This window comes from Oncorhynchus mykiss, chromosome 1 (assembly GCF_057628025.1).
Source record: "Oncorhynchus mykiss isolate SJ-2025 chromosome 1, ASM5762802v1, whole genome shotgun sequence".
Taxonomy (NCBI): Eukaryota; Metazoa; Chordata; class Actinopteri; order Salmoniformes; family Salmonidae; genus Oncorhynchus; species Oncorhynchus mykiss.
This window is the reverse complement of record NC_143022.1, coordinates 23,308,407-23,324,410: the sequence shown is the minus strand read 5'-3', so window position 1 is coordinate 23,324,410 and position 16,004 is coordinate 23,308,407. Positions and strand designations below refer to the sequence as shown.

At 41.3% G+C, this 16,004-nt stretch overlaps 1 protein-coding gene across 1 annotated transcript in view; it reads right to left on the bottom strand.

The window, feature by feature from the left end:
- The window catches only part of LOC110508655 (protein kinase C-binding protein NELL2a), an 81,579-nt gene that overhangs the window by 58,943 nt on the left and 6,632 nt on the right, over positions 1–16,004 (bottom strand). Inside the window, exons 3-7 of the mRNA XM_021589385.3 lie at positions 10,016–10,166; positions 8,006–8,179; positions 6,247–6,343; positions 4,137–4,209; positions 3,843–3,925 (exon numbers count right to left, since the gene is read on the bottom strand). Coding sequence (XP_021445060.1) covers positions 3,843–3,925; positions 4,137–4,209; positions 6,247–6,343; positions 8,006–8,179; positions 10,016–10,166 — 578 coding nt within the window. The remainder of the gene's footprint in view (positions 1–3,842; positions 3,926–4,136; positions 4,210–6,246; positions 6,344–8,005; positions 8,180–10,015; positions 10,167–16,004) is intronic.

Sequence of the window (16,004 nt, the reverse complement as noted above, 5' to 3'; positions counted from 1 at the left end):
GTTGGCTGGAGGTGCACTTGATTCAGCAGCCCTAGCCCCGGAAAGGCAAAGTGTTCCCATTCTTAACCATTTCATGTGTCTGAAGGTAGAACTCCGCCTACCGGGCAGGCCCAGAGAAGATCAAGTGAATCTATAGGCTTACCGCTGGCCAATCAGATAGCTCAGACCACTGTGTCTGCACAGTTTCCTTGGGCCATAGACTGTAAAAATAAATCTTGAACGCACAGCAAAACTTAAAACCATGACTAGAGAGAGACAACACATACAGCAAACGGCTGCTGTTTTTTGTTTTTATGTTCATGTTCAAATTGTTATTCAGCACTGTGTCAACACTTTGTTCAACACTTTTATAAGGCATAAAATGCACTTTCTCACTACTTCCACTCACAATACAACCAGCCCTGCAATGAATGAGTATAGCAAATTATTTCTGATAAGCTTGCGTTGTTATTATTATGCTCTCTCAGCTGTGCCTCATAAGTAATACAACAAATTATCTATTACCAGTGTGATCATACACCTACCTACATTTTGTAAATATAATTTCAAAATGATCTGAGAAGAACAACAATGGCAAGGCAATTCAAGATTAGCCAATATGCAATGATAATGTATTGGGCCTATAGCCTACTGCACAAATGTCATTGCTACAGAACTGTTTTTGATTGGTTAATGTTGCATAGGCTTAAATTTTCTAAGTCATTAAAAAAAAGTCTGAGCGGTAGATCTTAGCTTGCATTTTGACTCAGAAAGCGGTCTTGACTCAGAAAAGGTTGGTGACCACTGATCTACACATGAAACGCCTTCTACTACAAGCCTTGCTACAGTCAACCATGCACTAAAGGAGATCTACAGTGTATGACATCATCAAAGTAGAGTCATATACATTGCCCTTGGAAAGTATTCAGATCCCTTGACTTTTTCCAATTTTTTTTAGGTTACAGCCTTGTTCTAAAACTGACCCCCTCCCCCCAAAAAAAGTGTATCAATCTACACACAATACCCCATAATGACAAAGCAAAAACAGGTTATTAGGAATTTTTGCTATTTAAAAAAAAATACCAAACTGAAATATCACATTTACATAAGTATTCAGACCCTTTACTCAGTAATTTGTTGAAGCAACTTTGGCAGCGATTGCAGCCTCGAGTCTTCTTGGGTATGACGCTACAAGCTTGGCACACCTGTACTTGGGGAGTTTCTCCCATTTTTCTCTGCAGATTCTCTCAAGCTCTGTCAGGTTGGATGGGAGAGTTGCTGCACAGCTATTTTCAGGGTCTCTCCAGAGATGTTCCTTCTGTTTCAAGTCCAGGCTCTGAAGTCCAGGCTCTGGCTGGGCCACTCAAGGACATTCAATGACTTGTCCCGAAGCCACTCCTGTGTTGTCTTGGCTGTGTGCTTAGGGTTGTTGAGCTGTTGGAAGGTGGACATTCACCCCAGTCTGAAGTCCTGAGTGGACGGGTTTTCATTAAGGATCTCTGTACTTTGCCCTGTTCATCTTTGCCTCGATTCTGACTAATCTCCCAGTCCCTGCTGCTGAAAAACATCCCTACAGCATGATGCTGCCACCACCATGCTGAGTCTTTAGGTGCCTTTTGGAAAACTCCAAGCGGGCTGTCATGTGCCTCTTACTGAGGAGTGGCTTCTGTCTGGTCACTCTACCATAAAGGCCTGATTGGTGGAGTGCTGCAGAGATGGTGGTCCTTCTGGAAGGTTCTCCCATCTCCACAGAGAAACTCTAGTGCTCTGTCAGAGTGAACATCGGGTTCTTGGTTACCTCCCTGACCAAGACCCTTCTCCCCCGATTGCTCAGTTTGGCTGGGCGGCCAGCTCTAGGAAGAGTCTTGGAGTTCCAAACGTATTCCATTTAAGAATGATGTAGGCCACTGTGTTCTTGGGGGCCTTCAATGCTTGAGAAATGTTTTGGTCCCCTTCCCCAGATCTGTGCCTCGACACAATCCTGTCTCAAAGCTCTACGGACAATTCTTGGTTTTTGCTCTGACATGCACTGTCAACTGTGGGACCTTATATAGACAGGTGTGTGCCTTTCCAAATCATGTCCAATCAATTGAATTTACCACAGGAGGACTCCAATCAAGTTGAAGAAACATTTCAAGGATGATCAATGGAAACAATTTTGAGTCTTATACCAAAGGGTCTGAATACTTATGTAAATAAGGTATTTCTGTTTCTAAAGACGTGTTTTCGCTTTGTCATTGTGGAGTATTGTGTGTACATTTGTCATGACGTTGGCCTCTTTGGGTATAGCAAACCCATCCCCCTCTCCCTGCCTCCCCCTTGCCTCCTTAAACTAGGCTTCTGTGGTCAGAGGTCGTAAATTCCTGAGAAGACCTCATGGACACACAGATATAGAGAGTCGTTTTTCATGGAGACAAAGGAAATCCTTCCACCTCACAGAACTTGAGGTACGAACAAATTTCATGTTCTGGAGAAAGTGCAAAAGATCGGTGAAGAATCCAGCTACGAACTGGTCCGTTTGTCACAACTTGGGAAGCTCATATGAGACCATAAACCTGTTTACATAATAGCCCCGGATATAAGGTTTACATCTAATTGTTGTATAAGATGAATGAGTGAGTATGATACTGTTTACACAATTTTACAATGTGATTTTGGACTGTTTAATGAAGGAAAACTCAAAAAGGGAATTGGATTTGAACTAAATCAGAGGACCGCTCTTGAGCCAAGTTAGGGTCAGACATTCTGGAACATTCCAAATAAAACCCAACTTTGAGAAATTATCACCAGACCGAGCTTACCTCAATTACGAGACGGCTAAAGGTTGCAGAATCTTTTAACCATACCACGTGGTTAAACTCTTAGACTATCAATACCGATAGAATGAGAACAAGTCTTTGATATTAATTACTAGTCTGCAGCTAGGAATTCGGTATCATTGAACGCGAAGAACGACAACCGCCGAAAAATCCATTCTATAACGAATGTCACTTTGAACTATCCCCTCTAACCAAGACAGAGAGAGAGAGAGAGAGAGACGGACAATTCTACGAAAGACAAACTTTTCTCCACCGATCAAGACGACACACTGAGTGTAAATATATATATTGATTGCAATTGTTCCCGAATGAGTGAGCGTTCATGTGTAAAGGATTAGCATTTCAATTGTTATAATCATTAACTGTAGTGACTTCTTAGTTGACCCCCACTCCCCCTCTTGTCAAACAAGCCGCCATGCCGGTTCAGCCCACTAGGGCACATTCTCCTATCATTTCATGTAACCACATTTACCATGGTTGTTTGTTTATGCATTTCTGTGAATTACTTAGTTAGTAATAAATAAATGATTTAAGACAATTGATGCATGGATGACTCAGTGAAGCCTGGGTTCGTGCAAATAAGCAACTATTTGGAATGAGACGTTTGTAATGAGACTAACGTGTGGTACAGCAAATAATTCATTAATTCGAAGACTAATTGATCAGATAAAAATATCTGCAAAGTTATTTTAGGAAATAACTTTGTAATCTGAATATTTTTCCTTGGTGCCCCGACTTCCTAGTTAATTAGTTACGTGATTAATCAGTTGATCGCATAGTAACTAATTACAGAGAATCTTTGATAAAAACTATCAGTCTTCAGTTAATGATAGTAAAGACACGACACATTGCTGAGGATTATAATTTTTTTTTTTAATCCATTTTAGAATAAGGCTGTATCAAAATATTGCATACTTTCCAAAGGGACTGTAGGTAGACCATAGATGCCCTTTGATGGTGAATGAAACTTGTTGAAACAGAAATGATTCGCCTGAGGTATCAGCCTTGACAACAAAGGTTTATGATCAGGACACATTACAGTACCTTGCTGGATGTTTTGGCTAAGATATCCTGCAGTTCCATGATCTTCTGCACCAGTCCGTGGAAGTCATTGCAGGTTGGGCAAGCTAGAAAAGAACAGACCACAGAGACAACATGTTTACACAACTTTGTTACAGATGAATAACATTTTTATATGACTGCACCAATAAGTAGTGGAAAGGTATCAAATAGATCAAACAAATGATTTCCAGGTGTTTGATACCATTCCATTTGCTCCGTTCTGGCAATTATTATGAGCTGTTCTCTCCTCAGCATCCTCCTACGGTGTGGACTTACTCCGGTTGAGATCTGGGCACTGGGAGATGAATCCCTGAGGCATGACTAATATCTGAACGTCCTGCATTACACCCTGCAGACACACATAGAAAAAAACACTGGCTTAGTTACAGCCAGCACAGAGCGTACTGTCTCGTCTGACTAAATGTGTTCTACTTGATCACAGATAGCACCCCTAAATGAGAGGATAGCCGTCATCACAGTGCCGTGGATGGTGTTATATAAAGAGAAGCTAGGACAACTACATGTGCAATAGGTAGAAAATAGATAAGAGAGATGGTCTAATATTCTTTGCGCACACACACACACACACACACACACACCTCAAGTCACGCACAAAGCCCAATAAATACTGTGCTATAAGTAAACAACTGTATTAAATATTTAGTGAAAACTGTTACTGGAAATGTATGTTTCGATAGAAGGGAGGGAGTCTGACAAGTTTATTCTGAGTTAATGTCTTCTCTGGACTGGTACAGCCTGATGTCCGTTGAGTTAATTGGACTGAAATGGGATGTAAATTGAACCAATAATGAATGTAATCTCAATTTCTGTTTTCTTCTGATTCCCTTTGATAAGCATAGCTATGAGATACACATTAAATTTGATTCATAGGTATCCTCATTGTATAGCCTATCATCGTGTGGTCGAAGCACACATCCAGACACTCAGTAACCATGGAAACCTGGCCCATCTCATTCCTTGAGTGCATGTACTTCTCTGGAGCCACGCAACTTATGATATTTTTTTATTGTCTTGCCACTTTAATTTACTGGCCATGAATTCAAATCCAAAGAAACCAATTAGCTGATTTCTCATGGCAACATCATGCGAGATGGAAGCAGGCATGAGTCATGTTTTGTTAAATATGTTTCCATCTTCTGGTAATTTAGACTAACTCAGTGGAAGGCTGAAAAACCATTAGACCAGGGACGATAATGCATGTATGTATCACTGATGAATGTGTGCATTTAGTGTGAAAGGTTATTGAGTGCATGATTACTTTCCAGATGTAGACTACAGCTGTAAACCACACACAGTGTCTTTTAATGAAAGATGAAGATCTAAATGCAACTAAATTGGTAATCAATTGTGAATAAATCATCTTATGGACTTCTACTTCACACACATCAAGGTATTTTATACATGTAGGATGCTATAATATCCAACTACTGAATGGGTATCATCCCAAAGTGTTTGCCACTATACTGCTGGGGATGCAATTTTTGCTTCCTCTAAACCCCCATCCAAACCGAGAGAAAGAATGTCTGATTGTTAATGAAGGGGTTTTCCTTTAGATGAGATGTGGCTTTCCTTTCCCAGCACTAATCAGGGCTTCAGAGGCACAAAAGGGGGAGGTGTGGTGGGCACACGTCAAGATTAGTGGGTGACCTCCAAGTCTTCTTTCATCTGCCAATTAACGCAGAGTAAATGCAACAGCCAGGAGCGTCACACAAAATTATACACGCGCAGTTCAACACACAGACACACATACACATTCTGCCCAACAGCAAACAAAAAGTAGTACCAGTGTGGTTAAAATAGGTAAAATCCGACATTAAAGCTGACATTATACTCTAAGTTTTCAATATGGGAAGGATGTTCCCATGTGGATTAAACCGCTGTGAGGGGTGATACATGTCTTCATGTCTGATAAACAATGGACCATGTTTAATGAGCACGGTCCAGAGAGTTTAATGATTTCTCCCAAATCAGTGTTAGTGGGATAATTACGGTGGCAATGCATACAGCAGCAGACTAGGGGAGAAACAATTTATGGGACACAATTGTAAATGAATTCTTAGCAGTGAGGGAGAGAAACGAGAAAGAATGCACAAATTACATTGGCAGTCTTGAGAAAATGCGAGCAATTAAATTCCCAGCCATAATAAATAAAACAAGTCCAGGGATAAACAACCGAGGATGGGAAGGGGGGTGCGGGGTACGTACCAGGGTGGCATGTGGGAAAACAACGTCCATGAGCCAACGCGCTTAATTTCCTCTTCAATTATTTGAATAATTTATTAAGCAGCATCAGCACCGTTTATGCCACACCGTCAAACCTAAGCCACCATGAAGAGTCTTCAGCTTTACAAAACGTAATATTTACCTTAAAAAAGCCATGGGCGCTGCTCCGCTGCCCTAACCAGAAGGTTGTGTCCTCAGGGATGTCCATGAATGGGATCTCTACCACCCTCTCATAGATCCTACAGAGACAGAAAGACAGGAACGGGTCCACAAACCATGATTACTGCTCATCATAATACATACTGTATTTGCCAACCACACCACACCTTCTAATAGTACTACCACTAAAGCTTGTAACAGTAATAATATGTGACCCGTTTCAGGAAACTACGCATATGTCGCAAGTCATGACTCCACAGGAGAGCCATTCTTAAAAAAAAAAATGTTTTATCAAAATGTGTTTTTTGGTAGAAATGCCTTCTGGAACATATGAACTTTCATGTCCCTTAATAAGAAACGTATATGCCATCTGTAAATACGAATAAAACTTTACAGTTATGAGCCTTGTTGGTTAAGCCACAGAAAAAGTCAGCAACCTTTCCACTAGCCATGATTGGTTGAGATAATGAGTGGGCTAGACATGCCGAAAGAGGAGTTCGTATTGGTCTGCCATACAGAGGGCTTCTGTCTATTTGAGTTGGTCAGTCTGTTGGTAATCCTGTTGAACGAGGCTTTTTTAAAAATGTATTGTGTAGTGGAGCTGCGTAAGTGTTGCTCACCACTTTCTGGAAGATCGAGTTTTGAAATCAGTGGAATTGGAGTGTGATAGCTAAAGAGAAAACACCGGATTACATCTTCAAACTAAGGGCAACCGTGGCATGGCATCCGTGACAGGGAGCACCATCCATCATGCATGATGATGTATACGGGTACGATAGTCTAGCTAGCTACATTTTCAGATATTACAAGTTTCTGATTTTGTCAGAGTGTTTTCATTTCAAGCTAAAGTGTACTGTTAGCTAGCTAGCTAACATTAGCTGGCTGGCTCCCTAGCTAACGTTACGTGTATAGCGTTATTATTCGTATCCCAGAGTCGTTTGCATTGCAAGTTAGAGCCTAATGTTAGCTAGTTAACATTGAACCTGGTTGGTTAGCTCCCAGCAGATTCATGCAGGGTACTAGCGACATGATTTGGCACGATGTTCATTGTTGTTTAACTAGCTAACGTTAGCTGGCTGGCTCGTTAGCTAACGTTACGTGACGTGTGTGATCTTATACGTTCTTTACCTAGCTAGGTTCATTGTTTACCTAGCTAGCTAGCTACATGTCTTAAGCTAAAGTGTAAAACACCCATTGAATATGGCCGGTGTCAGTAAACGTCGGCAAAAAAAAGAGTCATGAAATTGTTGCCAGCAGAACTGGTTAGGCTGTTTTCATGCTATCCAGAGGTAAACAAATCATCCAGAGCGTCAAGTGTGCGCTTTGAACGCTCCGAGAGCGAAACGAGATGGGTGGGGCTCAAGCTTAAGAGGGTGTCAACGATGCTGAATGGGTGTAGACAAAGAAGAGCTCTTCACTAGATACCAAAACATTCTAAAAAGTGAGTTTACAAGTTCATCAACTTCCAAAGCATAATTACTTTCCATTGTTACTCAGAAATGCAGTGTATGATATACCATTTTGTAGCTCTGAGTCTCTACTTTTACTTTTACTTTTTAAAAAAACAAGACCAAATCCAGGTGGTGAGTCACATATTTGATGAAATTGATTGGTAATAATGCCTCGAACACTAAAATACACCCTCTTCAGTCATCCTATTCCCTACTTATTATAGGTTGTTTATACTGGGAATAATACTGGATTAAATGAAACATGTTTATATCTCAGTACATTTAGCCTACCTGTTGCAGTCAACGTGCAGTATGATGTGGGAGGCACTGACAGCCACAGAAACCTTGTGCCACTGTCCGTCTGCCAGGCTGTAGGGAAACACCTCGGTGTGGGCCTTCTGACCCTTGGTGCGGTAGTGGAGACGCACCTCATTGCGCTGCCCACTGCTCTCCAACTCCAGGAACCTGCAGGGACGAGCAGACAGAATATGGATGGAGAGAGGAATATATATGGACACAAGTTTGTCTAAAGTGGATCCTGAAATAATGAGCAGATGGAATATGGAGAGAGACACATATACACTACATGGCTAAAAGTACGTGGACAACTGTTCGTCGAACATCTCATTCCAAAATCATGGGCTTTAATATGGAGTTGGTCCCCCTTTTGCTGATATAACAGCCTCCACTCTTCTGGGAAGATTTCCCATTAGATAGAACATTTTTACGCACTACGTGCTTCAACACTCGCCAGTCCCCTTCTGTGAGCTTGTGTGGCCTACCTATTCGCGTCTGAGCAGTTGTTGTTCCTAGACATTTCCACTTCACAATAAAGGCACTTACAGTTGACCGGGGCAGCTCTAGCAGGACAGAAATTTGACAAACTGACTTGTTGGAAAGGTGGCATCCTATGACGGTGCGAAGTTGAAAGTCACTGAGGTCTTCAGTACAGGCCATTCTACTGCCAATGTTGGTCTATGCCGATTGCATGGCTGTGTGCTCGATATTATACACCTGTCTCTGTCAGTAACGGCTGTGGCTGAAGTAGCCGAATCCACCAATTTGAAGGGGTGTCCACATACTTTCGGCCATGTAGTGCACGTGCCCACTACCCAATTCAACCACAACATCACTAACAGAGGTAAAAAGGCAGTAAAACTGAGGACAGACCACACCCATAACTCTACAGATAGCTGAACATTTCCTGTTCATTCCCTGAATCAGAATCCTTCCAGTAAAGTGGATTGTGCACCGCACTCACCCCATGGTAAATTATAAGTGCTTCACCCTGTTTCAAAGAATCATGACACATTCCTCTGTAGATCTGCAAACCCTTTCAATATCCAATCACTTGAAGTGCAAGCTTAATGCTACACAACGGCTGTCAAGGACAGCTTCAGCGAGACAACACTAATGCATATGTGTAATGTGAGTGAGAGGAGTAAACTCATTGGTACATTGGTATTCCAGGAAACCCCTGCCTTCCTTCGGTCTAGTCCGTTGAGATTCCCCATGTGAAGTAGCGACACTAATGGAAAGAGCTGACAGAGTTGCCAATACGGATTCATCAGCTCTGGCTTTAAAGACTTCTACTCACTTCAAAGCATTATTCAAAAGAAAAACAGCCATTTAGAAGAACTGTAGCGGTGGAGTGGATTTATCTACAAACCGAATCTAATGAGTTATTGTCCTCCAGCCATGCACAATATAACAGCTGCACAAATCCAGTAACACTGCCTGCCGAGATCCCCCAACAACCCATTTCTAAACCAAATGAAACAATGGTTCTGTAGCGTGAACACACATCCTGCACACAGTCTGGCTCAGCTAATCAGAGCTGGGGAAAGTCATTAACGTCGCTATGAGGTCTTTACTCTGCGCTGACTTTAATATACACAGTTCAATCAACACATTATGTGGCTGGAATCTGGAAAACAGATCAGCATACTAGCTAACTAACTAACTGTTCACAATCACCACAGTTTTGTGTTTAGTTTGGTGATGTACTAGGAATAAAGTGTTGGTGTAAGTGTTGTGTGCTTTTTCTGTACAGCATTGTTTAGTCTGTTTTGTCATCTGATTCCTGCAGCACTAACAGATTTACAAAAATACTGTATGTACCCTCAACACATTTTACGCACAGATGACAATCCCATATTTTTTTTATGGACTTCACTGCAAAGGTGAGCCATTCATTCTCTGACCAGTGTGTTTTATGTGGACTCTGGCATTGTGGTCAGTGGGTATTGTGAGGACTCTAGCATTGTATTCAGTACGTATTTGTAATGGCTCTGGCCATACCTCTGTTCAGAATGGTGGATGGATAGGATGACCCCAGAGTTGAAGTGCTCCTGTTTCAGGGTGACCACAACGGTGAACTCCCTCCGGCCCCTCAGCTTCTGGAGCATCCGCTCAGACACATCCTCAGGAGCCTTCACCTCCCTGGACGAACCTTGGGAAAGGATGGTTGGCAGTTTGGTCATTAAAAAGGCAATATTGTAGTAGCACTTGAGCATTCAAATACATTAGCATTATTTACGTAGGCATTTCATTTGCATGTGTTTTTATTCATTACAGGTTATCATTGTTGCAAAATACAAATGATATTCATGATTGTTCAACCATAGTGCCATATTAGAAATGAAGGATGATTTCAACCAGTGTTTAGATTAATAACAGGGCGATCAGTGTTACACCGTGGCTCTGGATAAGAGTGTCTGCTAAATTACTCAAATGTAAATGTGTCTCAACTGAAGCCAAACAGAGCCAAAACAGAGAAACAAACCCCCGTTAGCGTGATTCACAAATGCCTCAGTTGTTGGTACAGACAGTTAAAATAAGTATTTCAACACAGCTTGAAACTATCCAAATTACAGCAGAACACATCTGGCTGTTATAGAGAATACAAACAAAAGATGTCAGCTCCTATGAAGCTGAACAGTCTCCGACAAGCAGCTTCAGAGCTGCACCTTTTGAGCTCCTTTTGAGCTTGAAGAAGGAAAGAAAGGAAGGAAGAAGGAAGAAATAAGAAGAAGGATTGAAGAAGAAGAAAATATAAGGAATAAGTGCGGTGGAAATTCAGATCTCTGTGTAGCCTGGCTAGTCTGTAGCTACTCTTCTGCAGCTAGTCTTCTGTAGCTAGTCTTTTGTTCTCCAGTCCCACTAGTGTGCCACCTTCTCCCCCTAACTCCACCCAGACATCTATGCTACTTTAATGGAAGCATCAATAAATGATGATGTTTCTCAGAAGCAAATCACATCAAAGGGTTCACTCCCAGCCAGGGGATGCATGCATGATGCCATGGCACACTTTAGAGCTACAGGAAGCTAAGCTAGCATCGCTGCCTCTCTTTTCGTCAGCGCATAAACATTTTACTTCCAGCTGGTGGGAGTAGCCAATTAACACAATGTAATATGAAAATGCTAAAAAGGCCATGATGAAGCCTGGCACTGTGCAGGGTGAGCACACAGAGTAGAGACATGTGCTATGCATGTGACTGGAGAGAAGCACGTTATACAGTCTTCAGAGAAGGAGTGTAGCGTGTGCTGCTAGCATTAGCATCTGTCTGATCCTGGCTAGGCTACTCCATGGGGAGGCCATGTTTTGAGTCATTTCTGTCAGAACAAAAAGGTTGTCTGGTTTTTAGGTCAACTAGACAGATACAGTGCTTGGGTACATCCTCAACAGAGCTACTATCATTAAAGGTGTTATTGGCTGAGGTGGGTCAGATGGTGTGATGACATGTACCAGAGTAGTCTGCTAAAGCAATAACCTGCACTGCAAAAAGGGAAATATAAGCAAGCCTAAATATCTTATATTGTAAGAATTCACTTAGTGTCTATTACCATGCTAAATTACCTAACGTCATTGGTAGATACTTGTGCTTATTTTACCCCCCCAATGAGATTAGATAATTTTAGTTAGGTGAGGATTTATTTTAAAAAGTGAATTATCACTCAAAATATATTTAGGCTTGTCTAGATTCACTTTTTGCAGTTATGATGGTAGCAACAGAAAGCCTCTGAATGAATAATTAAATATAAGTGACCACTTTTCATAATAAATGTAGGACATTGGTGGAAATGATTAATGCTTTGAAGTGTCTTAGTAGACCGCCTCATTGAATCACAATTACAGATCAAATAGAGTGACCCATAAAGGGTTTGGTGCATTTTTTCCCTTTGGAAAAATTATACAATTGCAGTCAGATCCCGTGGAATTTTCTACAACAGAAATACATTAAGCTTATTTGTCATACTTGAAACAAAACTAAACTCAAGAAAAAGACTTCATCCCGAAGATGGTAGAGTGCAGTGCTGGTCAGTCATGTGCCAGACCTAAGCATGGCGAGTGTGACTGGGCAAGGAAAGGGGAGGACCACAGTGATACCTCAATCCCAGACACAATGGTTAGGGGGCAGTTTGGGCCGAGGGACCTTGGGACTAAGCCCCACCACAAGGCTCCACAGAATGCCATCAGCCTTTGATCTGTTAGTAGTTTCTCTTCTCCAGGACACAGCCTGCCTCCCCATGGTGGATGGGGAGACGCCCAAGTGGGGGGAGGGGCAGCGTGGGGCTCACCGGACCCCTTTCTAGGACTTACTGATAAGCACGGCTGTCCATGGAGAAGCCTGCATTTAAAGCACAGAGATAGGACCCCTGGAACAGTGCTGCTCACTCATGGTATAAGATTACCACCAGACAGTAGTACCCTACCAGTAAACCTCCCAAAAACCCTCCACATGAAAAAGGAGTGGATGAGACTCTGCTCTGATAAGAGGCCCCCCCCCCTCTCACATCGGCATACCTTATCTCACATCGGCAGCGCTTTCAATGTTTCATTAAAACTAATGCACACAGATAATTACTGAAAAAAATAAGAAAACATTTACATTTTCATGGAATCAAGAAAAGCATTGACAGAGTAAGAAGTCCAAAATCTCAGAGAGTGTTCCTGGGAAGCACAGCCTTGTGTTAGCCTTGCCGGCACGCTAATCTTATCTGCAGGATCCAGTATAAACAGCTTTAAATGGTTTCATACCAGGCGATAGTCTCCATCATAGGGATTGACTCTAATCTGTCACTGAGTAATAATACCTTATTTTGTCTGTCTGAACTCTAAGTCCGTGCACAACAGTGAATGCTTCCCTACCATTGCAAAATAAATACTGCCAATCTAATCAATGGTTCATATGTTTAGTATTTAGATCAGGTGCCTTTAAAAGCTCCCTTTGAAAAGCTGCCCTACAGTACATTAACCTAACTCTCACAATCCTTTTTGCTCCCATATCTTCCTGTCTTTTCAGAGTGACTTCTTTACTGTATACTGTACAGGGAAGAACTTAGTTTATTGAGATGTAAACAGCCTCTCAAGGACGATATGAATTCACTGGGAAACATTTAAATTCATTTTGGCCCTGGTTTCAAATGATGAAGATGCCTGACTTTACCCATAACAAAGCAAAAACAGCAAGTAAAAGATCACAGCGGTGTTCTGATTGAAGTAACACTGGTCAGGTTTACAACACTCCTCTCCAACATTTCATGTCATCGCTCTCAAAATGCAACTGTGTGTAACCCAGGTCAAAACAATGGGTGAAATATTTATGTAAATGTGAACAAACAACCCAATTAGATTATCACCCAATCAGAAGTGCGCAAATCCTTTAGGTCCCACCTTCGACAGTTCAATCGTTGCAATGTCGAGCAAGCCATGTAGAGGAAGCGTCATTTATGGCACATTCTCTCCTATGCTCTAAAGCAAAAATAATGAGTAAAACGTGCATATATTTTCAGAAAAACGCTGATAATTGATGCTCTATTCATTGCAACATCTTGAAGTGGTTGAATGCATTTGTGGACCATTTACTTGATGAGTTTTATTTTCATTAATGAAGCTATTGATTTAGCGCCACGTTAGCGGGCCAAAGCTAACTTTTCTATATGTTAGTGAATGTAAATGGTGTAACTTATGCTAATTGCTAAGCAACTTTTGTAGCAGTAATAATAATATTCCCAAGTGAACAATATATCAAACGGATGCATTTGGTGCTACTAATATATTGTAGAAAAGTCAACTTATTGGTACTTTGTTCAAAGTTATTTGTTAGTTGAGTGACACATTGAAACGTACAAAGCACTAGCTAATGCAGGCAGTCAGATGCCATTTCACGGTAACTTTTGAGACGCACATGTTGTGTAACCATAGAGAAGACATTTTAATAGCAGTTTATTCTATTTGTACATTTTATTTCTTTGTTATTAATGTGGAAAACTAGATCCAAAGATTAAGGCAGAGACTATTTAATTGGATAATAGAAGACATCTTTACTGCAAGGTAGATCAGTCTCTGATCGCAGTCAGGGAAGGAACTCGAAGAGTAAATCAAATCTAATTTTATTGCTCACATACACATTTTTAGCAGATGTTATTGCGTGTGTAGCGAAATGCTTGGGTCCCGAGCTCCAGCAGTAGTATCTAACAATTCGCAACAATATACACAAACCTAAATATATAAATATTAGGTTGAACAATGTAGGAGTAGCATTGACTAAAATACAGTAGAATAGCATACATATACAGTTGAAGTCGAAAGTTTACATAGCCAAATATTCAATCCTAGTAAAAACATTTAATCCTAGTAAGAATTCCCTGTCTTAGGTCAGTTAGGATCACCACTTTATTTTAAGATTTTGAAATGTCAGAATAATAGTAGAGAAAATTATTTATTTCAGTTATTACTTTCATCACATTCCCAGTGGTTCAGAAGTTTACATACACTCAATTAGTTTTTGGTATCATTGCCTTTAAAATGTTTAACTTGGGTCAAACGTTTTGGCTAGCCTTCCACAAGCTTCCCACAATAAATTGGGTGAATTTTGGCCCATTCCTCCCGACAGAGCTGGTGGAACTGAGTCAGGTTTGTAGGCCTCCTTGCTTGCAAAAGCTTTTTCAGTTCTGCCCACAAATTTTCTATGGGATTGAGGTCAGGGCTTTGTGATGGCCACTCCAATACCTTGACTTTGTTGTCCTTAAGCCATTTTGCCACAACTTTGGAAATATGCTTGTGTTCATTTGGAAGAACCATTTGTGACCAAGCTTTAACTTCCTGACTGATGTCTTGAGATGTTGCTCCAATATATCCACAATTTTCTGTCCTCATGATGCCGACTATTTTGTGAAGTGCACCAGTCCCTCCTGCAGCAAAGCACCCCCACAACATGCTGCTGCCACCTCCGTGCTTCACGGTTGGGATGATGTTCGTTGGCTTGCAAGCCTCACCCTTTCTCCTCCAAACATAAATGGTCAATATGGCCAAACAGTTCTATTTTTGTTTCATCAGACCAGAGGACATTTCTCCAAAAAGTACGATCTTTGTCCCCATGTGCAGTTGCAAACCGTAGTCAGTTTTTTTATGGCAGTTTTGGAGCAGTGGCTTCTTCCTTGCTGAGCAGCCTTTCAGATTATGTCGAATATAGGACTCGTTTTACTGTGGATATAGATACTTTTGTACCCGTTTCCTCCAGCATCTTCACAAGGTCCTTTGCTGTTGTTCTGAGATTGATTTGCACTTTTCGCACCAAAGTACTTTCATCTCTAGGAGACAGAACGCGTCTCCTTCCTGAGCGATATGACGGCTGCATGGTCCCATGGTGTTTATACTTGCGTACTATTGTTTGTACAGATGAACGTGGTACCTTCAGGCATTTGGAAATTGCTCCCAGGGATGACCCAGACTTGTGGAAGTCTACACCAATTTTTTTCTGAGGTCTTGGCTGATTTCTTTTGATTTTCCCATGATGTCAAGCAAAGAGGTACTGAGTTTGAAGGTAGGCATTTAGCCCATTCTAAAATTCATACTTTTATTTTGAAGGCAAACCACAAATTCCACTATTGTGCCTAATCCTTATTGTGGCTAGCTTCACAACACAAAACCCAGTACGGTCGAGCCTCACTAGCCAGATGAAGCTAGCTGTCTGCTTATAATGTTAGCTTTGGGCAACAGGGTTAAGTAGCTGGCTAGCTATTTATTTTCATCAACTGAAGTTCAATTTCAATAGGCGAATAACAAGTGGCAACCTAGCTAATACTTACTCACAAGGATTCCTAAATCATTGCTTAGAATAATGAAAATGACTGCAGTTTCTACTGGTCATTGTTTTCAGGCTGGTTGTATTGGTGCTAGCTAGGTACCAAGCTAAAGCTAGCTACCCCAGAAGTTGCGGTCGAACAAATTATGCTTTATTACCAATGCGGTATGGGGCGAAGCCCCCTTTTGGAGCCAAGTACA